The sequence below is a fragment of the Platichthys flesus genome, chromosome 18 (assembly GCF_949316205.1).
Source record: "Platichthys flesus chromosome 18, fPlaFle2.1, whole genome shotgun sequence".
Taxonomy (NCBI): domain Eukaryota; kingdom Metazoa; phylum Chordata; class Actinopteri; order Pleuronectiformes; family Pleuronectidae; genus Platichthys; species Platichthys flesus.
In genome coordinates this window covers 21,450,079-21,476,293 of record NC_084962.1, presented here as the reverse complement: position 1 = coordinate 21,476,293, position 26,215 = coordinate 21,450,079, and the positions used below count along the sequence as shown (strand labels likewise).

Sequence of the window (26,215 nt, the reverse complement as noted above, 5' to 3'; positions counted from 1 at the left end):
CGATTTGATTTAATTTGAAAAGCCATATTGTGACCGGACGCTGATGTCTTCTTCGTGTGTTTCCTGGCAGTGCGGAAGTAGATTCCTCCAGCAAAGGAGCAGAAGAAGAAGCCGCTCCTTCGTCCCTTTATCCGCCTGAACACAGCTCGTCTCCGGCAGCAGCCTCCGGAAACACCCGGCTCATCACAGCTCGTCTCCGGCAGCAGCCTCCGGAAACACCCGGCTCATCACAGCTCGTCTCCGGCAGCAGCCTCCGGAAACACCCGGCTCATCACAGCTTGTCTCCGGCAGCAGTCTCAGGGAACAGCCGCTCCCCCGCCGGCCTCCAGCAGCCTCGGTGAGTCGTTGACTTTGTGCCCGTCTCTCAGAGCCTCCGGCCGGGGAGCGTCCCCGCGGCCTGCTGATGCTTAATACGGGCTCGATGCGGGCGGCGTTGCGGGGGCGGCGGGACAGTTTGCGGTAACATGTCAGTTACATTACAATTACATCAACAACATCCGGTGTCGCTTTTCAAAACATTAAAAGTGTTCCAGAAATCAACGGTTTAAAGCGTGTGGAGAAGATGCAAGTGAAAGTGATTATCTTAATTAGTGTCCGTAAATAACAAAACATAATAAAACATACTTTTGTAAATATTTTCCATATATTTAACAGTGCTTTATTTCTCTCTAGAGTTTTACACCTTTTATTTTGGAGGGGTATGTGCGGTGACTTCTGGCACGGGGATGCGAACAGCAGTTAGCTAAACGCAGCTAACCGTAATCTCCATCTTGGTTTTCGGCCTCTCGCTCCTCTCGGAGCCGAACCAGGCTCTCCTCCCCGGGTCACAATCACCTCCTCTCTGCGGTGTGTCGGGCCTCTAGCTGCGGGTCCCGCGGGGACTGCCAGCCGCTGAATGTGTGACCTCCCCCGGTCAGACCGACTCTCTGTGACCGGAGCACTTTATAAAGTCTCGTTCAGAACCGAAATGAAAAGTTTAGATCAAGTTTCAACATTTGTTCCTGACAATAAAAGTTTAAAGATCTTTTAACAAAACTCACATTACGTGTTCACACTGAAAAAATGACATGTATGTTACAGACACATGTTGACATTAACATGTATGTCAGAGAAATTTAAAAACTGATCAAAATGGCAAAATATCCTGAAAATTCTAGCAGTGAATAATTTAATTATAATAATCAAGAATTTGAAATAGTTGTTGAAACGGTATTTTAGCTCCCTAAATATATATTTGTAAACTGTTTCCTTTGAAGTGTAAGTCACTGTTGGTATGAAGCTGCTCCAGATAACAACCATGATACATAAGAGCGGTCAGAACAAAGACAAAGGGGCTCACATGTGGAATCTGTCATGGAGCTTGACCTGAGTATTAACCCGTGTTTAGCTTCAAGTCACAAACATACAAGGAACAAAAAGACGCCCTGAGGCTACGATCAGTGACGGTGCAGCACCACCTGTCTCTAAGACTCGTGCTTCTGAAACCTGCCTCATTCAAACTGGGATGGTCATGTGATGCACTGTGTTTCCATCCCCTGATGTCCTCAACTGTCAGGAAAGGGTTCCTATCAATGGTATCAGATCAACTAAACCTCTTGAACAAACCGTGTCAGTGATGATTTTCTGATTTGATGCAGTTTAAAATGTTGGTGCACATGAACAGCTACTGAGGTTAAACTCAAGTCTGATCCAGTTGAGTGGTATCAGGAGAGAAGTCTCTCCCCACAGCGTCCGTTTACCCTCTCTCTCCTGTCTGCAGGGCGATGGCGAGGCCGAGCCACAGCGACCACGTCCTCCAGCAGCTCAACAACCAGCGGGAGTGGGGCTTCCTGTGCGACTGCCTCATCGCCATCGGTGACATTTACTTCAGGGCACACAAGGCCGTCCTGGCGGCCTGCAGCTCCTACTTCAGGATGATGTTTATCCGGGACCAGCAGGGGACGGGCCGGCTGGACCTCAGCAACATGCAGATCAGCGCTGAGTGCTTCGACCTCATCCTGCAGCTCATGTACCTCGGACGCATCGTCGTGGGGAGCTATGAGTTTGATGAGCTCAAGTCGTCCATGGCGTACCTGCAGATGTACTACATCCCTGACTCGCTGGAGGATCTCAGGGACATCAGGAGCTCCAACCTCACCCCATCCTCCTCCGGCTCCTCCTCCTCTTCGACCAGCTCCTCTACCGGCCCCGCGAGTGGGAAAATGATGTTTGGAGTCCGCATGTATGAGAAGCAGAGGCCTGCTGCACCAGAAGTGGAGCACTTACCCAAACCTGTGAGCAGCAGCGCCGGACGTCCGGCTGTTCCGGCCACCATCACCAGGCCAGTGGTGGTGGCGGAGGAGGTGGTGAACACACCTCTGATCGTGGCACCCCCAGCTGTGGACGGAGCCGTTGAGCAACCATGTGACTTGAGAAAGAGGTCCAGCGGCAGAGGTTCATCTCTCAAAGACCGTCCTCGGTTCGGCCGCACCTACACCTGCGATGACTGCGGCTTCGTCTTCAGCTGTGAGAAGCTTTTAATCGAGCACATTCTAACCTGCACCAACCGGAAGGCCTATCATCCTCCAAGAGGTAACGCAGAGGGAGACAATGAATCAAATAAAGCTGAAAGCTCTGCATCTGAGAGCATTGAGGAACACAGGGTTCACTGTAAAGGTGAGGAGGAGTGGCCAGAGGCCAAGGACAACTCTGACCTCCCCATCAGGTCGGTGGCAGCTGGGACAGATGGCGAGCCCAGGTCGACCCGGAGCCTCTCCATCAAGACAGAACCAGAAGACATCATGTTCCCTGAAATAGAAGTGGTCCGAGTCGGCGAGCAGGCCAAAAGAGATTGTAGCACAAGGTTTAATGACGTAACAAATAAAGACATGTTGAGGGAGAAAACGGGTTCGGACCGGGACCCGGAGCCCAACGTCTCAGGCCTGGAGAACAGCAGCGAGCCTTTTGAAGTCCACATGTCCAGCTGTGACGACTCGGGGATTCCTCTGAAACTTCGTAAAGTCAAAGACGAGAAGCAAGACGCCGACGCCCCCTGTGAGCTCTGTGGCACTCTATTAACAGAGGAGGACCAGTCGGCCCACTACCTGTCCAACCACATGGGCCACATATGTGCCTGTGGACGCTGTGGTCAGGTGCTGATCAAAGGTCGGCAGCTTCAAGAGCATGCGGAGCGCTGTGGAGAATCCCAAGGTGGTGAGTCCGACTCCCACGGGGAGGACGAGGCATCGCTGCTGGAGGAGCCGCACGGGATGGAGGAGGGCCTGCTGGAGGCCGCCGACCTGGCCTGCCCTCACTGCGGTCTACTTTTCCAGAATGAGAGTGTGGCGCTGGAGCACGCCTTGTCCTGCCACGACCAGGAGCTGTTCCGCCCGGTGCTGATGGAGGAGGGGGCCGAACCAGATCACCGCCGCAAACACTTCTGCAACATTTGCGGCAAAGGCTTCTACCAGCGCTGCCACCTGCGGGAGCACTACACCGTCCACACCAAGGAGAAGCAGTTCACCTGCCAGACCTGTGGGAAGCAGTTCCTGCGGGAGCGGCAGCTCCGACTACACACAGACATGCACAAAGGCATGGCGCGCTACGTGTGCCCGGTGTGCGACCAGGGAACCTTCCTCAAACACGACCACGTCCGACATATGATCTCCCACCTGTCCGCAGGAGAAACCATCTGTCAAGTTTGTTTCCAGATCTTCCCTGGTGGAGAGCAGCTGGAAAAACACATGGACGTCCACCTGTACATCTGCGGTGTCTGTGGCGAGAAGTTCCGCCTCCGTAAAGACATGAGGAGCCACTATAACTCCAAACATACCAAGAGACTATAGAATCATCATAAATGTCCTCTGCTTTTATTCTAGTTTATGACCCAAGAAGCCATAACTGAGAACAAACGTATGCACTTGAACCCCAAAAATCTTAATCTGCACTTTTAAAGTATATGCATAACCCATGCGCTCGTACTGCGAAAGCAGCGGGGCTGGTGATTGGTCTCTCTGTTGTGACTTTTTTATTTTGATAAGCCGCGTGGAGTTCACATGGCTCAGAATGACGTGCGACACATGTTCACAGCTAGAAGTCTGGACAATCTGAGAAGTCACACTCTGAACGACCCCAAAGAACCCAAACTGTCTATTCGTGTACCGTCCAGTGTCAACAAATCATTTCAACACTAGAATGCACCAAAGTCACCTTGGCAGGTGGAAAGAGACAGAATCAACGACAGGTCAGCTGTCCTGTCCAGGAAACTCCCATCATGCCTCTGTCACAGTGTGAGCTGGTGGTAGCGCCAGCAGTGAGGGAGAGAAACGGGTTAACGTCTACTGTCAGGAAAATGTTTACGTTAACGTTTAGCTCTGATGTCCCAGAATCCTAAAATCTGAAGATGAACGTTTTTCTTTCTCAAGGAATAAGATTCTATTTGCTGATTCTTAACACGCTTTACGTTCACTCTGTGATTGGTGCCTTTGCTATAACAGCGGTGTGCTGTTTCTTTACCGTCTTCTTCAGTGATGCATGATGGGGGATGGATGGGATACTCCCCAGGTGAAAGATTATAAAGAAGTTAAACACTAGCCATGATGTTCTGATTACTTCTGACACCTTGACTTCCTTTGTCCTGATGAGTCGTAAAGCTGCTTTCATCAAGGTCGACGAGCTTCACATGTCATCACTTCCTGTTTATATAAAAAACTTTCACAGCATAAAGAATCCTAAACCAACACTTCAGACCGTCCCGACTCCTGAAGGTCACAACTGTAGCACACAGTTCACATTCAGTCTAAACCATTTCTATCCAAAACCAGTTCCTAACTAAACCAGGTCCAAACAACTTGAACCAGCTCAGACTAGTCAACTAGTCTCTGGAAAGTCCAAACCAGGTTCTGACTGACCCAAACAAACCAAAGCACTTTAGAGTTGCCCAATGCAAGATGACTTTAGCTGAATCCAGTTCATAATCCAGCTATACCAGTTCAATCAAATAAACCAGTTCAGTGAGTCACAGGCTACTTCAGACGGTCACCAGACCAGATTCCCCCTCTTCTGGCTCAGTGCTGAAAATACAAGTGTGGTCAGCTGTCGTCGTTGGACTCGAGGTTTCGACTCATGTCGGCGTAAAGTTTCTGATGTTTTAGGAAAAAATGTCTGTCTGGAAAATAAAAAGGCCTTTTTCTTCAGTTCTTAATAAAGTGTCTCGCTCCTCACTCCTGTTTTTAACTTATATCTTTATTTGCATCGTTATAATATCTGTAACACTTATTTAATATATAGATATTTGATGGATAATAGACTATTACCTAAAGCGCTATCAGTATTAACGTAATTATAATATATATATATTATTTTACAGTGTGTTGTCTCAACGGTTTCTGTTTGCAGTTCTTTGTCCGTCCGCACGGTGGCGCTGTTTACTGGCTCATTGGTTAGGGTAACTAACTGACAGGTCTGTTCTCACACATGTAACCGAAGCTCGTCAGTGACGGGATCAGCTCGGTTAGAAATAAAATCAGTCAATACGAGTGAATCACTTAGGATCAGAAGACATGAAGCTCCATCACCTGATTGGTCGGATTAGGCCTGTTTCACTACAGGGCGAGAGAAGAGGCATCTTCAGATGAACACGTGATGGTTTACAAAATACAAAGTGTAAACCATCACGGAACTCAACACAGGTCGAATGTAACTTAGTACATTCACTAAAGTTCTGTATTGAAGTCAAAAGTGGAGACTGGATACAAGCAGAGAGTTACTATAGTAGATCATTTTTTGTCTTACATAGAACACAAATTATGTGAAAGCATCATAGTTAACATGTTAACGTGCTTAACCTTTTTTCTATTGCAGCAGCAGAATATATTTCCTCTGAGGACTTAGACAAATTAATAAATTCAGTGCATCATGATGAATGTGATTAAATTGAATGAACAACAAGATTCTACGAAACCTCAGGCAGAAAAAGTTTCTTTCTTGCACTTGAAGAAATCTAATGGTTTGTATTTATTTGGTCTCGGACCACTCGATGCACTTTTCCATTCACCCGTTCACACACACATTCATGCTGTGCATCTATTGGCAGCACTTTGGGGTTCAACATCTTGCCCAAGGACACTTCAGCATTCAGATGGGAAGACTGGGATCGAACGGCCGACCTTCTGGTTGGCGGACGACCACTCGAGCCCTCAGCCGCCCTGTGACTGAAATCTTTAGTTTGAGCCACACATTAGAAACATAGAGTACTCGTAAACTACATCAATTATTATAAAAATCATATGAAATATTAAATAATAGACCCACTGCTATTGTCTTCAAATGTTTCTCTAGAAAAGGAAATTAATTATACTTTTATTGGTTTGTTCAATAAAATATTTTTGCCTTTGCAGCTACAGTCAATTCCCAGTCGGGGGGGCTGGCAGATTTGTTATTTTTCACAGAAACAGATGCAAGAGAAGAAAAGTGGGCGGAGACACTTTTATTAAGATGCAGTAACGACGGTGAATCGTACAATAGACTGTTTTTAAAGATGAATAACAAAAGTATACCTGAAGCATCGTGATCTGCCCATGGTGGCCGGTTGTGGCAAAGGACATTAACCCCACATCCTCCATGTTAGTGAAAGGGACATGGACAATTCTCTAAGTCACAGACTTTTGTTTTAGACATTTCCAAAACTTGATGAATGAACTAAAGTAAAAGGCATTTAATTCAGTCGAATTTTAAATGCCAAATCATAACATAATGAGGGCAGGACCTTAAAATGTATAGAGAAACCCTCCAGTTCAAGCCCACCCCATGTCCATCATCCACATAAACGTTCACACGAGACACAAACAAAACAGCAACGTGTTTTTTTCTAAATGTTCTTAACAAAACACAACTGTGGGGGTCAGAGGTCAACAGATCAGAAACAATAACTGCTTTGCTTAGTTTCAGCTGCGTATCCCCAATCGCCCACAAGCAGGAACACCTGTCAATCAAAACAGACGGCAGCGTTATATCAACATAAAACAATAATACAATGTTTAACTCTTTGCTGTCGATGTGATTTTAAAAACATTGTAACACAAACTTTCAGGAGTTGTAAATTTGTACGTGGGTAACTGGACTTAAGTTAGCTACATTTAATATAATTATTATTTGAGTGACCTCACCTGTGATGTTGATCCTGGGACCACCTCACTCATCCAGGCCCTTCTTGGAGGATCCATCCCGGGTCTTTGCCCTCAACTTGTTCACCTGTGAGTCGGCAATGTCGGCTCTCTCCTCCGCCTCGTCCAGTTCGTGCTGCAGTTTGCGGAGTTTGGCCATGTTGGTGTTTGCCACCTCCTCAGCCTCCTCAGCTGCGTGTTTGTAGGACTTGACCTTCAGCTGTAGTTTGTCCACCAGGTCCTGGAGGCGAGCCATGTTCTTGCGGTCTTCCTCAGTCTGGTAGGTGAGCTCCTTGTTGCGGCGTTCGTACTTGCGAACCCCTTTGATCGATTCGATTCCCCTCTTCTGCTCAGCCTCTAGCTCATTCTCCAGCTCTTTGATGCGAGCCTCCAGTTTCTGGAGCTGCTTCTTGCCGCCCTTCATGGCAATTTGCTCGGCCTCGTCCAGACGGTGCTGCAGGTCTTTGATGGTCTGCTCCATGTTCTTCTTCATGCGCTCCAGATGGGCGCTGGTGTCCTGCTCCTTCTTGAGCTCCTCAGCCATCATAGCTGCATCTGTGATGGCCTTCTTTGCCTTCTCCTCAGCATTGCGATTCTCCTGTATGGCCTCCTCAATCTCATTCTGCAGGTTGAGGAGATCTGTTTCATGCTTCTTCTTCTGGTTGATCAGGCTAGTGTTCTGGGAGTGTAGAAGTTGCATTCGCTCACTTGTGTCAGTGAGCTCCTGTTCAGCAAGTTTCCGACTTCTTTCCGTCTGCTCGAGAGCAGCCCTCAGTTCGTCAAGCTCAGCCTGGATCAGGTTGTTTCGTCGTTCAAGGAGAGCGATGTTCTCTCTCAGCTCATCGTTGCCATGCTGTGTATCATCCAGCTGCAGTTGAGTGTCCTTCAGGAAGGCCTGGAGGCTCTTGAGCTGTTTTTGGGCCTCAGCTGCCTGCCTGTTAGCTTGGCAGAGCTGAATCTCCATCTCGTTTAGATCACCTTCCATCTTCTTCTTGACTCTCAGGGCCTCATTGCGGCTCCTGGTCTCAGATTCCAGAGAGGACTGAAGTGACTCAAGCATGCGTTGGTAGTTTCTCTTGGCCTGCTCCATCTCCTCGTCTTTCTCAGCCACTTTCCGCTCCATCTCGGCCTTCACCTGGTTGAATTCAAGTTGAACTCGCAGGATTTTGCTCTCTTCATGCTCCAGCGAACCTTCTGCCTCCTCCAGTGCCGACTGGAGCTCAGCCTTTTCTTGTTCAAGCTGCTTCCGGATCTTCTCCAGTTCATGGGCACTTCTGCCACCCTCTCCAAGCTGGTCAGTGAGGTCCGAGATCTCCTCCTGGAGGTTTTTGTTCTCTCTCTTCATTGTCTCGAGTTGATCAAGACTCTCTTCATAGGCATTTCTCAGTTTGAAGAGTTCAGTACTCAGAGACCGAGCCTCCTTCTGAGAGGCCTCCAGCTCACACTGTGACTCCTCAAATTTCTGCTTCCACTCTGCCAAGACTTTGTCGAAGGCTCTTTGCTTCTTGTCCAGTGCTGCAGATGCTGCATTGGATCGCTCGAGGTCCAGCATTAGGTCTTCAATCTCATTTTGGAGGCGATGTTTGGTCTTCTCAAGAGATGAACACTTTGCGTTCACTGCCTCAATGGCCTCCTCTGCTTCCTGCAGTCTCTGAACAAGCTTCTTTTTGGCTTCTTCCAGCTCTTCTGTTCTCTGAATTCCATCAGTTTCATATTTTGTCCTCCATGCTGAGACCTCTGTGTTCGATTTTGACAGAGCTCTCTGCAGCTCAGCCTTTGCTTCCTGCTCTTCTTCAAACTGTTCTCGGAGCAGATCACAGTCATGACGAGCAGACTGCACAGCATGGGCAAGAGCATTCTTTGCCTTGATCTCCTCTTCTAGCTGTCTGCGTAGATCTTCTACCTGCTGGTTGTATGAGTTCTTCCCTCTAGTGAGCTGTGATATCAGACACTCCTTCTCCTCCAGCTGGCGTCCAAATTCCCCATTCTCCGTGAGCAGCTTGGCCCTCTGTGAGTTCAAGTCATTGACACTTCGTTGAGCTTCCTCATATTTACTCTTGTACTCGTTCATGTTGTCTTCCATCGTACGACAGATCTTCTCAATGTTTGACTTGGCCTTCACAACACTCTCCATGTTAGAAGACAAGTCATCCAGCTCAAGTTTGAGCTCACTCTTTTCTTTTTCCAGCTTCTGCTTCACTCGCTGCAGGTTGTCAATCTGCTCACCCAGTTCAGCGACACTGTCTGCATGTTTCTTCCTCAGGGTGGCAGCAGTTGCCTCATGGTGGAGGGTGGATTCTTCCAGTTCCCTTCGCAGCTTCTGAAATTCAGCATCTCTTTTCTTGCTCAGCTCCACCTGAGCCGATGTTGCTCCACCTGCTTCTTCCAGGCGTTCACTGATGTCCTCCAGCTCGCGGGAAAGATCGGAGCGCTGCTTCTCCACTTTGGCCCGGGCTGCACGCTCGGCATCCAGCTCCTCTTCCAGCTCCTCAATTCTCGCCTGGTTTTCTTTCAGCTTCTTCTGGAGCTGAACTGAAGCCACCTGTTCGTCTTCTAGTCTTGAATGAATTTGGACAACTTCAAAGTCTTTTTTCTTGAGCTTTTCTTCAAGCTGTTGTTTATCATTCTCCAAGTCCATCAAACCCTCCTGGGTCAGTTTCAGGTCTCCTTCGAACTTCCTCTTTGAGCGCTCAAGGTCCATCCTGACTTTCTTCTCTTGCTCCAGCGAGCCCTCCAAATCATCTACCTGTTGCTCCAGCTTAGCTTTAGCTTTGTTCAGACTGTTGGATTTGTCCTCTTCGCTCTGAAGGTCATCCAGTGTCTGCTGGTGAGCCTCCTGCAGTGCCTTCTTCTCTTTGGTCAGTTTCATGACGGTCTCATCCTGGGAAGCCATTTCCTCCGTTAGGTTTTTCACCTTATTCTCTGTAGCATGTTTCTCTTTCTCAACTTTGGCCAGAGTCAGCTCCAGGTCATCGATATCTTTCTTCAACTCGGAGCATTCATCCTCAAGTTTGCGTTTCTTTGCTGTGAGGTCTGCATTCAGCTCCTCTTCATCTTCTAGTCTTTCTGTCAGCTCCTTCAGCTTGGCCTCCAGTTGAATCTTGCTCTTGATAAGCTGTTCACAGCGTTCTTCAGCGTCTGTCAGAGTATCCTGTTCAGACTGGATTTGCAGAGTCAGATCATTCTTATCTTGGAGAAGAGTCACCATTTTCTCCTCTATTTCCTTTCGTCTTGCTTCGGATTTCTCCAGCGCTTCTTTTAGCTTGTTGAACTCGTCTTTCATGTTGGCCATCTCTTTCTCGGATTCAGCACTCTTTAGCAAAGGTTTGATCTTGAAGAACAACTTCATCCATGGCCAATTCTTTACACCAAGGAAAGAGCGAAGGTTCCACTGGATGACCATCAGAGCATCCCTACGTTCCACTAGTTTAGCAAACTGTGCCCTCATGAGGAGGGCCCGGGCATTAGCCTGGATCCTGGTGATGATCCGAGAGAGTTGCTCATCTCGCATTTCCTCCAGAGTTCCCAGCAAGCCAGCTTTAAAGAAAACCTTTGTGTGGCCAAACCTGTACTGAGTGTGGTCTATGTCAAGTGATCCCAGCAACTTCTCAGCACTTTTCTTACAGTCGATGAATTGACCCTCAGGAATGGCAGAGGCATTAAGGATCCTGTACCGCTGTTTGAAGTCGCCATAATGCACCCTGTTTGGGAAACCCTTCCTGCAGATTCTGATACCTTCTAGGACACCGTTACAGCGCAGCTGGTGCATCACAAGGCAGTTGTCCATGACTCCTGGGGTTTTCTGATCATTAGGAATTAGACATCGGACAAAGTGAGGATGTGTGGTCTTCAGGTTGTTCATTAGTTTATTCAGGTTTTCTCTGTGAAGTGCAGACACCGTCTGGAATGAGGAGCCTTTCTTTTTGGCTCCTTTTCCACTTCCCTTGTCACCACCATCAGTCCCTGAATAACTTGAAAACAACACACTGAGGAGCTTCAGAGAAGATTTCTGGTAAAGACCGACCACAGTTTCATTCAGGGGATCTTTGTTTTTGACCAGCCAACCACCAATGTTATAGTCAACAGTACCAGCATAGTGAACCAGGGCGAAATGAGCCTCTGCTTTCCCCTTTGCTGCCTTCGGCTTCTCAAACATCTTGTTCTTGCCCAGATGATTATCGTAGAGCTTGGACTTGAAAGTCTGGTCACTGGCTTTGGGAAACATGCATTCTTCCTCCAGAATGGACAGGATCCCAAGCGGCTTCTCAATTAGGTCGATACAAGCTTGTAAGTCCATCCCAAAGTCAATGAACTCCCAATCAATCCCTTCCTTCTTGTACTCCTCTTGCTCCAGCACAAACATGTGATGGTTGAAAAACTGTTGCAGTTTCTCGTTAGTGTAGTTGATGCACAGCTGCTCAAAGGTGTTTAAATCAAATATCTCAAATCCAGCTATGTCCAGCACTCCTATGAAGTACTGACGGTGCTGTTTGGTGGCCAGGGATTGGTTAATTCTCACCACCATCCAGTTAAACATCTTTTCATACACTGACTTGGCCAGAGCACCGATGGCGTAGTAGACTTGGTCCACACTTTGGCCTTTGGTGACATATTCATTTCCTACCTTGACCCTGGGATGACACAGGCCTTTGATGAGGTCGGCAGAGTTCAGCCCCATCAGGTAGGTTGATTTATCGGCAGCCTCCGTCCCGTCAGGTTCACCCTGCTCCTCACGCTGCTTCTGTTTGAACTTCATGTTGCCGTAGTGCATGATGGCACCAGTAAGTTTATAGACACCCATCTTCTCTTCTGGAGTGAAGCCGAGCACATCGAAGGCACTGTCGGTGGCCACCAGCTCCTCCGAGTCATCGATGGAGGCTACGGTTACCTCGCCTTGGGAGATGTAGGAGTAGTCATACGGGTTGTTGGTGATCAGCAGCATGTCCAGCAGCTCAGGCTTCTGATTGGACAGGATCTGGTAAAAAATGTGATAGTTCCTCTCAGCCTTAAGCTGAAAAGTGATGCGTGACTTCTCCAGCAGGTACGTCTCGATGTCGGCAGAGGACAGTTTGCCGCTCGTACCAAAGTGAATTCGAATGAATTTTCCAAAACGAGACGAGTTGTCGTTTCTCAGCGTTTTGGCGTTGCCAAAGGCCTCCAGTGCAGGATTGGCCTGGATGATCTGGTCCTCGAGTGTTCCCTTGCTGGTGTCTTTTTTGCCTCCACCACCGACAGCTGCGATGCTGGCAAAGTACTGGATGACTCTTTTAGTGTTCACCGTCTTTCCTGCTCCGGATTCTCCGGTGATGAGAACAGACTGGTTCTCTCTGTCAGTCAGCATGTACTGGTAGGCGTTATCAGAGATTGAGAAGATGTGAGGGGGGGCCTCGGTTCTCTTCTTTCCCCTGTAGGCAGCCACCACCTCAGAGTCGTAGACAGGAAGCATCTTGTAGGGGTTGACGGTGACACAGAAGAGCCCGGAGTAGGTGTAGATCATCCACGCTGCGTAACGCTCTTTGAGGTTGAACAGCACAGCAGGCTCATGGAGGAAAGTGAACATCGCCATGTCTTCAATTTTATCAAATTTTGGCGGGTTCTGGGGGTGAACATCAGTCTCCTTCACAGTGACAGTTGTTCCATCAGCCTTCTTGACAGTCACCATCCCTCCGTCTTTGCTCTGGATTTGTCCCTTCACATATTCAACTTTATCGTCCACTACAAAACATTCAGTCTTGATGTCAAAACGTCTGGTCTGAGCTTCCAGACGCTCTTTGTCTGACTTTCTTAGGAAAGGAGCCGCCTTCCCAAACTCAGCCATCAGAGCGTCACCCATGTTTGGCGGTGGAGGTCGTCAGCAGTCTTAACCGAGGACAAACACAGAAGAATATCTGCACAGTCTTTGCTGCCGGGGGCCGTTTATAAAGTCTCACTTCGGACCAAATTAGGAGACAACCGCTGAAGAAGAAAAAGGTCAAACTAAATTTGTCCTGGTACATCGAAGCGCCTGGAGGGCAGATTCAGGACCTTTGGCTGTTAAGTCCATTTTAGGAAAGTAGAGTTTCAATGCTTATCTGGATGCAGATAGAGACTCGGACACTTCTTCATTTAGAATTGACTTACAGGAGCAGAACTTATCTCTGTGTGTTCTACAGTTAAATCATTGCAACCATCGAGTTACAGGATTTAGAACTATTTTATGTGACTTTTGATTTATTCAAAGAAAATGTTGCTGACTGAAAAGGTCTTGACCTAGTTAAGTGTTTAAAAAGCCTTCTCACCTCTTAGTGCTTTTTAGTTCATGTTTATTTTGATGGAAATACTAAATTCAATATATGAGTTTGTTTATTTATTTGAACTTAATTAATTTATATTTACTTAACTAATTTCAAACTATCCACTTCAGTTTGATTCAGGGTTTGTTTTAATGTTTGTTCTGCAAACAAAATATGAGGCTAATGAATAAACATGTGTGAAACATAATGAAATGATTAAATGTGTGTTTAAATGTCTAAAACTAAACAGTTTAAATTCACAGAAGGTTTAAAGTTGGTTCTGACGTTTCTGATAAAAAGAGCAGAGCAGAAATAGATTGAAGATGTGACACGTGTTTTGTGATGGACTCGAGTGTGTGTGTCTCTTTATCTCAGAGTCTTGACTCAAATAGAAACTCGTATCTTCAGGGCTGGAACCCGAGCGAAGTCCGGTTGTGACGACGAACATTTAAACCCAACGGAGGCTCAAATCAAAGTGAAGATTAATAAAAGCTAATCAGTATTATTGTGTACAAATAGATAAAGATTCAAGATAAAAACATGTGCAAAGCCAAGTTGGACTGACGTAAATAATATAAAAACATGTATGACAAGGTTTAAATATTATTTCATAAAAATGTATTCTTTGATAATTAATTGTGTTAATTTGTCAAATGTATTTAAATATTCCTATTTCCACTAAAGTTGATCAAAAATAGAAGTTTGTGACAAACAACAAAAATTTCAAGTTTGAACTTTTTATTCTTTCATAAACCTTAAAAACAAATCAATCATTTACATTTTTAATACTTGAACATAAAGTTATATTACATTACATTTTATTGAGCTGACGCTCCTAACCTAACACACAATAAGTGCATCAACCATGAGGAACAAACCAGAACCACAAGGATCATGAAAGTACAATTTCTTAAAAAAAAAGCAAAAGTTCTTCTAAAGCGGCATTTATTTTGAAAAGATTTGATGATATCACTTCCTGCTCTGGGGTGACAGGTCAAAGTTCAAGAGTGTCAGTGTTCAGCCGGTCGCCGTGCCGCCATTGTTAGGATGATCTAACTCACCTTATTGGTTGATAGAGGTCTGATAGGCAACAGCAACAGTTGGTATGTGATTGGCTGTTGAAGTCCTTCGTTGCGTCCAATGAGAGACAGGTATGATGCCCGAGCGGCTCTCAGCGTCTCGTACACTCTCAGGTTCTTAGCAGAGCGACATGCGTTGATGGTGCTGCTCCACCAGGGGCTGCACAGGAACCGGTGCTTCAGCAGGTCGGTGCCACGAGTCAACATGCAGCCCAGGAAGTCGTGTAACACCGGAGACACCTGAGCACAGGAGAGTGTGACATCATCAACCACTGTGTGTGTGTGTGTGTGTGTCTGTCTATAGTTATGAGGCCAATTCTGGTTCAATATCATCATTGTGAAAACATTTAGTCTGGTCCTCACTACTTCAAAGGGCTGTTTGAGGATTAAGACTTGGATTGGGTTCGGGTTAGGGTTAGAGTTTAACCCTAACCCATTTTTTGATTTACTATATATTGTTGACTAAGTATTAAAGTATATAGGTAGATCCCATCATTAGAAACAGGATGTTAGGGTCATGTTGGTGGAGAACATATTTAGATATCAAGAAACATGGTTAAAATAAGGTAGCCGCGTTTTAAAGTCGTCATGCTGGAGGGTTTTTGAGACAGGCCAGAAGCTCCCACTGTTTCCAGTCTTTAGCACAAGCTAAGCTAGCTAGCTGCTGGCTGTAGCTTCATCTTTCCCGAGCAGATATGAGAGTGGTGTCATCTTGAGTCAGATCTGACTCACGTTGAGGTTGGAGGAGGAGTTTCTCTAGCAGCTGACAGTCGGTCAGGCAGGTGGTTGACAGCTGCTCCTAGTCTCAGGCTATAGTTACAGGAAGTCCCCCCCTTCCCCTCGCTGTGGGCGTACCAGACACCTGTCCTCTGGGGCGTGGCCTCAAACCCCACCGGGCAGGTGCACTTGATTCCCTGAGGAGCGCCGTTCAGCTTGGGGCTACCGGCCTCGCTGCAAACCCGGTCTTGCCAGTAGGTGGAGCTGCTGTCGCTCTTCCTAACGTCTCCACTGCGATTGAACTGGGAGGACTCCAGCAGGCCACCCAGTGGTCGGGCTGGTCTCTGGGCAGGAGACGGAGAGATGGCTCATCTGAGAGATCACATGACTGATGAGGTCGCTGTGACCAATTCACACGGATGAGTTTGTGATCCCGTGTGGGACCTCGGTCCTGACCCGTGGATCTGTGTCATGATTGGCTCTCGGCTCTAGAATCACCCTCCCGCCCCCCCACTTCCCCTGCCCTCTGACCTTCTTGGGTCCAAGCTCGACCTCAGTGATCCTGGACGGGTCCACCAGGGGGCGTGGCCTCCTCTGCGTGTCGATGAGGCTGCGGCGGCAGACCCACACAGCGTCCGGTGGTGCGTTGAACGATGTGTGCACGCGGTGTCGAGCGTCTCGTGGAGTCACAAACACACAACACACACATATAGACACACAGACTCACAGTCAGACACGCACACACTTCCTTGTGTGTGTCTTCTCTTTCTGTTCAGGTTTTAGGGTTAGAGTTACTTGAGTCACATGACTTGACCTGACAAACACACAGTGAACAAATTCACCTGTGTGACATCAACAACACAAACATTACAACATTATCACAACCCTGACACAATGTTAACACAACAGTAAATAATAATGAATATACTAAGAAAATATTACGCCCGTGATTGTCCTCACTAAGACAGAAGTACAACATTTAGTGTGTGTGTTCAGGACGTAACTAACATACCTCAGGAATCGAACACACGACATGAGCAGACCACTGCACTGACTCACACTAACTCTCTCTCTCTGAAGAATCATTCACCAGTTACTTCAGTTGGATTCTACTCTAACGCTGTTGACCCCTGAAACTCCAGAAGTGTTTATGAACTCGACCACTTCCCCCCCGCTCCATCATAGCGCTGAGGGGACAGATATGTCTTTTAATCTTTTTCCACAGATCACAGAAAACCAAGTCAGTGAAACAGCTTTATTAAAGATTTAAATGTGAAAAATAATTACGAACAGAAAGTGCAGATGATGTTTTACTTTAAAAGAAGCGACAGCTGCTCCGTCACGTCCGACAGGACGGACATCGAACAGCGACCGCTGGCGTTCAGCAGCGACCGGAAAAACCTGCTCCACGTCGTCCACGTCCCCGGACACATGTTGCTGCAGACAGGAAGTAATATCAATCAAGGAAATGGGATATATATTAATTATTGATATAATTAATGATTTAATATCAGTACCAGGACTCGTCTTGGCTGAACCGCTCGGCCGTCCAGCCGTCGTGGTCTTTCACCAGGACCATCCTGCTGCTGGTCAGGAGGAGGTGGACGGTCTCAGCTACGCCCAACAGGTCTACCTGACGGAAGGGGGGGAGGGGTTAGTATCACCCGATCCCGGGTAGGTGGGTTTGTACAGAGAGAACAGGTGATGGACATGTTACCAGCTGTGGCGGCGACGTCGGCTCCAGGAGACCGACTCTGATGTAAGAGTGAGCTGAGGACAGCTGCTGCACCGAGGTCACGTCCTGCTGCATGTCCACGTCCACTGATGAAGACCAGTCCACCGGGAAGACCCGCTCCAGGTTCAGACCTCTGGACCAACAATCAATCATCAGCTTCAGTCACATGACACCCCCCCCCCCCCCCTCTTGTGAGCCGACGTACCGATAGGAGGCGACGAGGATGCTCGGCCGCAGCGCCGCATGAAGCAAGTGGCGAGAGTGAAGCTCCGACACCAACTGCAGCAGGAGCAGAGATTTACGAACCACCGAGTCCTCACACTCCGTCAGCTCCTGACACACACACACACACACACACACCCACACACACACCCACACACACACACACACACACACACACACACACACACACACACACACACACACACACACACACACACACACACACACACACACACACACACACAGGGGGGTCAGGTCCTCAGTCTGGGGCTCGTGGTGCCTCGCAGACAGGAAGTAACTTACGGTGAACATGTGGTCAGGTGGACAGGTGTAGACCGTGATGCAGCCGTCCAGGAACAGGAAACAGCTGATCTGAGGGAAGCTGTCCACGGACGAGTTTTCCTTCAGACGACGAAACTGATGAAAATCCCACGGAACACGACAACGACTCACCTGCAGGAGACGTGTCAGCATGGACACCGTGTTCACATGACACTACCCATGAGCCTCAGCTGCTGATGAATCCCAGGTTACACCTGTCACCATGGTTTCTGAATTGAAATGTAATGTGAATTCAAACCTTAACGAGAACGTTGTCGTCATTCGTGGCTCCTTTATAAATAGAGAACATTTCTTCATCTACTACTCTGCAGTAGATGTGATACAGGTCGCCTCCTGGTGGACACAACACACACAACAGGATTAGTCATTTTACAGGAAGCAGCAAAGAGAGCAGTGTGTGAGAGGACAGACCTCGGGAGACTTCAATCTGAGGAGAACGTCTCCAAACAGGAGGACATGTGAGGGCGTGTCTGTTCTTACCCAGCTGCAGACAGCTGTTCACAGGAGGGAGGGGCCGAGACTCGCAATGAAAACCAGGAGAGGAAGTGACATCACAGATGTCCAACAGCTGCTGCCGAGCCTCTGGGTCACAGGCATCCACAGCACCCCCCCGCATAGCATGGTCTAATTAATGTGATGAGAAACTAGATCAATAGAGAAAAAAATACAACCTGTCGGCTGATTAAGACCCAGAGTATTGATGATTATTATCTATGTTTAATGATCATTATTGATTATTATTAATGATTATTAATGATGTTTATTGATCAGCAGATTAATTGATTATGACACAAAACAAATCATCATTGTTGGACTAAAAGGATTATCATATCTTACTCACTTAACAGTTGCAGCTCATTTCTGTTTAGCTCACTATAACCTACCAGGTTCCACCTCCTCCTGGTTCTGGTCCTGGCCCTGGATCTGGTCTTGGTTCTGGTTCTTGTCCTGCCTCTGGTCTTCCAGTAGACTCCATGCTACAGCCTCCACACTGGTCTCCTGTATGGGACTCAGCTTATTTGTGGTATAGGAGCCTGGTTCTTGAGGGACGGAGGAGTGATGGGGGTCCACCAGAAGGTGGTCTCCGGTCGTCCCTCCAGGACAATCTGAAAGTCACAAAACAAAAACATTATGAACACACGATGAACACTGGTTTAAAAACAACAGAATTCTTATTGACCTATAATAAAAATATAATCATGTTTAATTTAATAATAATAAATCGTATTATACAGCGCTTTTCAAAGCTCTCGAAGGTGCTGTACATGGTGAAGGATAAAAATAAGGAAACAATTAAAATCTTTAATATAAAGAAAAATGATAGTGAGGTATTCTAAGAAAATAAAAAACAAAATAAAAACCTAGGGTGGGGGGTTAAGCTGGGGAAGGCCAGTCTAAAGTTTCCAGGGCCTTCTTGAATGACACACAAGACATCGTTTTCTCAGAATGAGTCCTGGTCTCACCTGATCTGGGGTCAGAGACTCACCTGGTCTTTGGACCCGGATCTTCAGACTCAGTCCTGTGTCATCAGGCTGGAGGAAGAATTCGTTGAGTAGTTCAGAGTTTCTGTTTGATTAAACACGTAATGAGTTTGGTCACAGCTGATTCACGTAAACACAAGCGTGAACCATGTGTTTATTACCCAGCAGGCCGTGCAGCAGTGGACTGTGACTCATCGTCTATCAGGATGGAGGAAGCAGCTGAAGGTCGAGAGGCGGCTGCATGAAGCACCTGCTGACACAAATCAGCTCTTTGTCCATATCTATTTGCGGTTTAGGAGTTTTAGTTTGTCCTCTGAACCTAACATAGTATTATTATTATATTCCCTAATAATAATAATAACTGTTATCATTAGCTGTATTAGTATTTGTAGTGTTATTAGTAGTATTGCATAAGTATTATTGTGTGGTACTTGTTGTGATTCTTTCAACAGTAAAAGTTTCCTCTTCTCCTCGAGCTCATGACTCAGCTGCTCCTTCATCTCCGTTAGAGTTTTCAGTCTCTCTGCAGAAAACACACAAGTCAACACACCAGTCAACACACAAGTCAACACACAAGTCAAGACACCAGTCAACACACCAGTCAACACACAAGTCAACACACCAGTCACCACACCAGTCAACACCCCTGTAAACACACCAGTAAACACACAAATCAACACACAAGTCAACCCAAAAGTCAACCCACCAGTCAACACACAAGTCAACACACCAGTCCACACACCAGTCAATACACCAGTTTACACACCAGTCAACACACCATTCCACACACCAGTCAACACACCAGTCAACACACCAGTCTACACACAAGTCCACACCCCAGTCACACACCAGTCCACAAACCAGTCCACAAACCAGTCCACACACCAGTCCACACACCAGTCCACACACCAGTCCACACACCAGTCTACACACAAGTCCACACACCAGTCACACACCAGTCCACAAACCAGTCCACACACCAGTCCACACACCAGTCCACACACCAGTCCACACACCAGTCCACACACCAGTCACACACCAGTCCACAAACCAGTCCACAAACCAGTCCACACACCAGTCCACACATCAGTCCACACACCAGTCCACACACCAGTCACACACCAGTCCACAAACCAGTCCACACTCCAGTCAACAAACCCGTCAACACACCAGTCCACACACCAGTCACACACCAGTCCACACACCAGTCAAGAGACCAGTCCACACACCAGTCATGCACCAGTCCACACACCAGTCATGCACCAGTCCACACACCAGTCACACACCAGTCCACGTACCCTCCACGTTCCTCTGTCTCTGCAGGAAGTAGCGTTCTGCTCTCAGCTCCTCGACACTCAGCTCCTCTCGTCCTCTGGTCAGCTGATCTTTACAGTACTCACTGACCTGTCTGGCCCCGCCCTCCTCCTCGGGCCCCGCCCCACTCTTAGCGCTCCTGCAGACGATTGGATGACAAGTCGATGAATCTCCTCCACATTGATCCAACACATGACGCATAAACCAGTGATGACCAGTGGAACCAGCTCCCTCTCTGGGCTCTGGAGTCAGACACCATCTCCACATCAAGATGAACCTTCCTTGTTTATTATGAGGATGAATATTCAGATCAAATTGAATGTCCTACGACAGGCAAATGATGATGTCATTGAATCTTACTGTGTGTTCACGTGCAATTCTGCCATGGCTTCACCTGGATGTGATGGACCAATCAGAGCTCACAACTCAAGTCTGATCAATCTACAGGAGCAACACATGAAAACCTCTGTTATTGATTAATAATCACTTTAAGTCCAGTCACAGATAAACATTAAACAGATTAAATGAACTGTAACAGATTTAAACAGATTAAATGAATTTAAACAGATTTAAACAGATTTAATGAACTCATCACTTTGTTCGCGCACAAACATCAGAACCGAGACTGTCAATCACCAAAGTTTAAAGGGAGAATGAACGTGAACGTTAATGAAAGATCAATAATGATCAATAACCAGTTTGATTTTTCACCTCAATGTTTACGAGTCGCTTCTTCAGTTCGAACTGCAGCGGCGCTTCTCATTCGATGCTACCACAACCACCGGCGTCACTTCCGCTGTGACCAATATGCTGTTACAGCGCTCGTGCTGGTCGGAGTGTGAACTACACACTAGAAATATGTGAATTATGACGTCACATCTCGTTGAGCTGACCCTTTTATCTAAAGCGACTCACAATAACTGCAACAACAATGAGGAACAAACCAGAACAACAATCATCAATAATAAATCAGTAACGGATTAATAACTGAACCTTAATGAATAATAGATTCATATTAGATAACTGATAAATGAATAACAGATTAACGACAGTCATAACAAATGTATGAATATGAGAATCTAGTTTATATAATTCTAGATAATTTATTTGTCACAACAAAAGGTTTTATTTTCAAAGCTTTAATAAATCTTATTGATTAATTGATTCACCTTTAATTTACTCTATTGATCATAACCTTCAGATGAGTGAGTAAATGTTAAGCAGTAGTGCCTCCTGCTGGTCACTACTCAAACTTCAAGACTTCACATGGAAATCACTTCAGATCTTCAGAGCTTTTATTTTGATACTACACACGGATACTGGTAATGAAAGTTACTAAAGTAACTAAAGTAACTCAATATACCCAAGTACTGAACTCTCAACACATTCGTAATAAATGTATAAATGAGCTTGATATTGTTTAGTGTCAGTAACAATAGCTTTTAAAAACATCTGATTTTATTTAGATAAACATGTTTACACAGAAAAACGTTATGAGTTTATTATGAAACGATAAAAACATTTATTATATATACTGAGAGAAAACATCAACAAAGAGACTCCGCCTCCTAGACACACCTGAGTGACGTCAGGGGAGGTTTCTTCCTGTGTGTGAGCAGGTGAGACACACCTGAACAGACCAAGGAGCAACAGGCGGTAAACTCTTCCTCTCCTGCATTTACACTGACTGCAGCTGAAAATGTCTTGTTTCTCCTCTTCCTCCTCTTCCTCCTCTTCTTCCCCGCTGTCGCCCCTGCTCCTCTTCCTCCTCCTGCCGCTGCTGCGGCAAGGCGGAGCGTCGCAGGACGCGCAGTGCCGCGCAGTTCGACGCTCCGGTCAGGACAACTTCGTGCTGGACACGGAGGACGCACTGAAGGAGGGGGCGGCGCTACTGTCCACTGCGCGCGTGCACACCATGGAGGTCTGTGAGCGCGCGTGCTGCGGGAACCCGCACTGCAACCTGGCGCTGCTGGAGCCGCGCGCCGCCGGAGCGGCAGAATCGGAGAATCGCACCTGCGACCTGTTCAGCTGCGTCCACAGAAACCGCTTCGTGTGCAGGTTCGTGAACCAGGACGGATACCAGAGCTTCATCCGAGAGTCCGTGTTCCTGAAGCACCTAGCGGGACCACAGGGGACAGGTGAGTCCACACCTGGACCAGGGTCCCCTGATCAACGACGATCAATACACAGAACAATACACGGATCACAGCCAATAGCCGGTCGCCAATAATGATTCATACCAAGACTTTAATAATTGATGACTGATTTAGAAATTGTGATTGATCTTTGATTGATAAATGGTTAACCGGTGATACATAAATGACTGTAACTGATCCTCCATGTTATGGTGACATCATCACTCACAGCTTTCAGTCAGATCGAAGTCAGTTCAGCTGCTGATCACAATGAATTCAGCTTATTTTATTTTGAAGGAACAGGAGCTGATCACTGTCAATTCAACAGCTTTTATTTTGGCAGTTTCTCTCAATTGATAATACAATTTTGTCTCCATATCAAGACAACCACAAACAGTTTCTCAGTGACGTCACTGTTTCTCTAGATAATCCCATCGCCATCGCAGGTCCTGATGTCATCGTTCAGCCTGGTGCGACGGTGACCCTGAACGGCATCGAGAGCCTGACGCTGGGCGACGCCCACGTCACTGGTTACCAGTGGAGTCTGCTGAGTGGAGACAGCGGGGTCCAGACGGAGGTACAGCTTAATGGGCTAAAAATAGAAATAAAGTTGTAGAAGTAATTTTATTATGGTTTAAACGTACATGACAAATAATGATAAGGACAAATATAAACAAGGGTAGGGGATGTAATGATGGACCAGTAGCACCATTAACACCCCAGGTTCCGCCAGTACTAAACTAAACTGGTTTGAGTAAATAAAGACTTGTCATTTCATAATCTATTGCTTCAGATCATGTTTCAATTTAGTTTAGGTGTAGGAAACCATCCATTGATTGACATTCATATTAAAGAGAAGTTAATATGAGGACTTTATAATAATAATATGTAGACGGGATGAAGAAAGTCCTTCAAAGCATAGTCTTTCCACTTCTACAAAATTTAATTAGTTTGGTTTTCTTACTTAATGAGTATTGATTTTTTTCACAGAATTAATTCCTACAACGTCACTTCCCAGTAAACAAACAATGAGGCAAACTTGATTGTTTACACAAATAGAATATATACAACTGTATCTATAGTCTAATTTAAATGTAAGTTGTTTGTGTTGAATCTGTTGCTATGATTTCAAATTCAGTGATTTTTGATTCTGCAGAAGACCGATCTCCCCGACCAGGTGCGACTCTCCAACCTGCAGTCGGGTTCATACCGGTTCCAACTCACCGTCACCGACTCCGACGGCCAATCGGACGATACCGAGGTCACCGTCCATGTCCTCAGCCCAGAGCTGTCCAGCTGTGAGTGCTCATGGGAAATGTAGTCCCCTGTTGATTCAGTTGTTTTCCCACCACACAAGAGTGTGAATCAGTGTTTTTACACTGAGGAGCCTCACCTCGCCTCAAACTGGTTAGACTGGAATACCTGCCACTCGCACACACACAACTCTTGTTTTCTTCCACTGAGGTTAGCATGAGAACCAGTTAGCCATATTTCCTGTTTCTCTGTTCTTCTTTCTTGGTCAGAAACGTTTTTTATAAGAAACGTCACAAACAGCTCTAAGGTGTCATGTCTGTGTCTCAGTGTACTGTCTGGCTCCGGTGAAGGTGGGGATGTGTCGCGGGGCGTTTCCACGCTGGTATTACGACGCTGTTCAGGAAGTCTGTGAGCAGTTTGTGTTCGGAGGCTGTAAACCTAACCACAACAACTACATTACCAAAGACGAGTGTGTGTCTGCCTGCAAAGGAGTCACAGGTAACACACACACACACACACACACACACACGTAAACAACACTGACTGACGATTCATGTTTCTTTTTTTTTGTCCACAGCAAAAGGAGAGAGGGCCGCAACTCTCCCCAAAGGTCAGTCCCACAATGCACCTTACGATAGGGTTAACTGTTTAGGATGTGAAGGATAAGAAGTTGTGTGTTTGTGTTTGTGTGTGTTCAGAGGAGTGTGGGTCAGCCTGTCGTCCTGATCAGCTGATCTGCAGCAGTGGCTGCTGTCTGGACAGAAGTCTGGAGTGTGACGGTGTGAAACACTGCAGCGACGGAGCTGATGAGGAACACTGCAGCAAACGTAACACAAACACACTGATTCACATCTGACTGAGATCAAACAAAACGTCCTCACAAAACAGACACACAAGACTAAACACATAGCGCTGATCTTCCTCCTCCTCTTCCTCAGTAAACCAGAGCTTCACTCGCCTGCTGAGCATCGACATCAACCAGAAGAAAGGTCCGTTTCCTCTTTTCCTGCTAATGATCCGCTGAAGCCAACATGTTACATGCTAACAGCATTCTACCCCCCCCCCCCCCCCCCCCCCGCAGCTCGGTGTGCGGAGCCCCCCCACACCGGCCCCTGTCGGGCCGACCTCACCCGCTGGTACTACGACCCCCTGGACAGGAAGTGCCACCGCTTCACCTACGGTGGTTGTCAAGGAAATGAGAACAACTTTGAGGAAGAGAAGAAGTGTGGTGATGTCTGCGATGGAGTGACTGGTACAAAAGAGGAGAAGTCATGTCAGAAGTAGTTGTCACGTGTCACAGTACAGTCCATGTTGTGTAACTGCTTCATGCAGCTCTGACTTTACAGTTCCCTCACGTCCATGTAGTCCATTTAGTCCTGTATGTGTCCCTCTAGTTGGACTTCATGTTGTGTTTGTGTCTTCAGAGCAAAACGTCTTCTTCAGAGGGATGTTTGACCGTTTGGAGGACGACAAGGACGACTCAGGTCAGATCTTTGAGATGATTACTCATATATTTAATATGAGGGGACAGTGGACAGATAGTGACCTCCCTCTCTGCTCCTCAGGCACCATAGCGCTGGCTGTGGTTCTGTCGGTGGCCATCTTGGCTCTGTTGGCCATCCTGACCTACTGCTTCCTGAAGAACAGGAAGGAGCGCTCCCATAGGCCTGTCACTACAGGCCCCGCCCACGTGGCGCTGTCGGAACAGGACACACTCGTTTACAACAGCACCACTAAACCTGTATGATGTCATCACCTCACCTTTGTGACATCATCACTACTGTCCTCATGAGGACCACTGACCTGTGTGAGGTCATCAGTGGTTTGAAGCTGGAGTCATCACATGTGAAGATGTTCACTTTGTGTTTGATCTTGTTTTGTTGGGCTTCTGTCACTTTGTGTTTCTTATATTTATCAGTTGTGTTTGTTGGGGTCAAATGTTGAATCTGAATCAAAATAAAACATTTAAATATCTCATGTCGTAAAAATCTGCTCATTCGTCTCTAAAGAAAAACAGACGATAGTTTTTCTATTTTCTTTTTGTCTCGTGAAAACATGTGAAGTCTCCACGACAGCAGAGGAATGTTAAAGAGCCTCTTCAGAGGAAACCAATTTAAATATTAACTTATTTAAAGCTGATGAACAAAACAATTGCTCAAATGAAGTGAAACAGCTGAGACATGTTGTGATGTGTCCCGTGTCCTCAGAAGAATGTCCTCTGTGTCCTGCTTGTTTGTTAAACTCCGACGTGTCTAAACTCGTCTCTTTTCAGTGAGTTGTTGTCAACACTGAGCTTAACCTTAAGCGGGGGGGGGGGGGGGCAAACAGAGGAGACATCTTCTTCTCCTCCTGAGAGGTCACGTGTTTCTTCATCATGGGGGATTCCAGTTCTTTTCTGATCATCATTAAAAAACGGTCTCTGATCAGTTTTCTATTGATTTATTGATTGATTATAAATCGTTCCACACCGGTGACAGTAGAGCAGATGCATGTGAGGCCGCCCCCTGCTGGTTCTGAGGGGA

The 26,215-nt window shown here is 46.7% G+C and overlaps 4 protein-coding genes across 9 annotated transcripts; 2 read left to right on the top strand and 2 right to left on the bottom strand.

Moving 5' to 3' along the window:
* Nucleotides 1–42: 42 nt before the first annotated feature.
* Nucleotides 43–4,571, top strand: zbtb1 (zinc finger and BTB domain containing 1). Its single transcript, XM_062411698.1, has 2 exons — nucleotides 43–337; nucleotides 1,760–4,571. The coding sequence occupies exon 2, from the start codon at nucleotides 1,764–1,766 to the stop codon at nucleotides 3,822–3,824; it is 2,061 nt and encodes a 686-aa protein (XP_062267682.1). The 5' UTR covers nucleotides 43–337; nucleotides 1,760–1,763; the 3' UTR covers nucleotides 3,825–4,571.
* Nucleotides 4,572–7,170: 2,599 nt separating this feature from the next.
* myh6 (myosin, heavy chain 6, cardiac muscle, alpha) lies at nucleotides 7,171–12,975 on the bottom strand. The gene has a single exon (XM_062411328.1). The coding sequence runs from the start codon at nucleotides 12,973–12,975 to the stop codon at nucleotides 7,171–7,173; it is 5,805 nt and encodes a 1,934-aa protein (XP_062267312.1).
* A 3,476-nt stretch (nucleotides 12,976–16,451) lies between these two features.
* bub1ba (BUB1 mitotic checkpoint serine/threonine kinase Ba) lies at nucleotides 16,452–21,954 on the bottom strand. Of its 6 annotated transcripts, none has more exons than XR_009924572.1 (14): nucleotides 21,016–21,138; nucleotides 20,665–20,745; nucleotides 20,289–20,585; nucleotides 19,422–19,513; nucleotides 19,152–19,243; nucleotides 18,996–19,075; nucleotides 18,394–18,615; nucleotides 17,990–18,133; nucleotides 17,748–17,842; nucleotides 17,471–17,620; nucleotides 17,151–17,278; nucleotides 16,928–17,078; nucleotides 16,728–16,839; nucleotides 16,452–16,647 (listed from the first exon to the last, which is right to left on the bottom strand). XR_009924572.1 is itself a non-coding variant. In XM_062411334.1 (14 exons), exons 2-14 carry the CDS (start codon nucleotides 20,688–20,690, stop codon nucleotides 16,521–16,523), a joined length of 1,578 nt encoding a protein of 525 aa, XP_062267318.1. In that variant the 5' UTR covers nucleotides 20,691–20,745; nucleotides 21,883–21,954; the 3' UTR covers nucleotides 16,452–16,520. The 6 variants fall into 6 exon arrangements, 5 of the variants coding, with proteins under 5 accessions (XP_062267318.1, XP_062267314.1, XP_062267316.1 ...); XM_062411334.1 differs by lacking the exon at nucleotides 21,016–21,138 and adding an exon at nucleotides 21,883–21,954 and having other exon boundaries at nucleotides 16,728–16,843; nucleotides 20,289–20,443; XM_062411330.1 differs by having other exon boundaries at nucleotides 16,728–16,843; nucleotides 21,016–21,136.
* Nucleotides 21,909–25,667, top strand: LOC133973458 (kunitz-type protease inhibitor 1-like). Its single transcript, XM_062411335.1, has 10 exons — nucleotides 21,909–22,442; nucleotides 22,865–23,016; nucleotides 23,596–23,737; nucleotides 24,021–24,191; nucleotides 24,271–24,303; nucleotides 24,392–24,520; nucleotides 24,632–24,682; nucleotides 24,775–24,945; nucleotides 25,118–25,177; nucleotides 25,259–25,667. Exons 1-10 carry the CDS (start codon nucleotides 22,004–22,006, stop codon nucleotides 25,438–25,440), a joined length of 1,530 nt encoding a protein of 509 aa, XP_062267319.1. The 5' UTR covers nucleotides 21,909–22,003; the 3' UTR covers nucleotides 25,441–25,667.
* The last annotated feature ends 548 nt before the right edge of the window (nucleotides 25,668–26,215 follow it).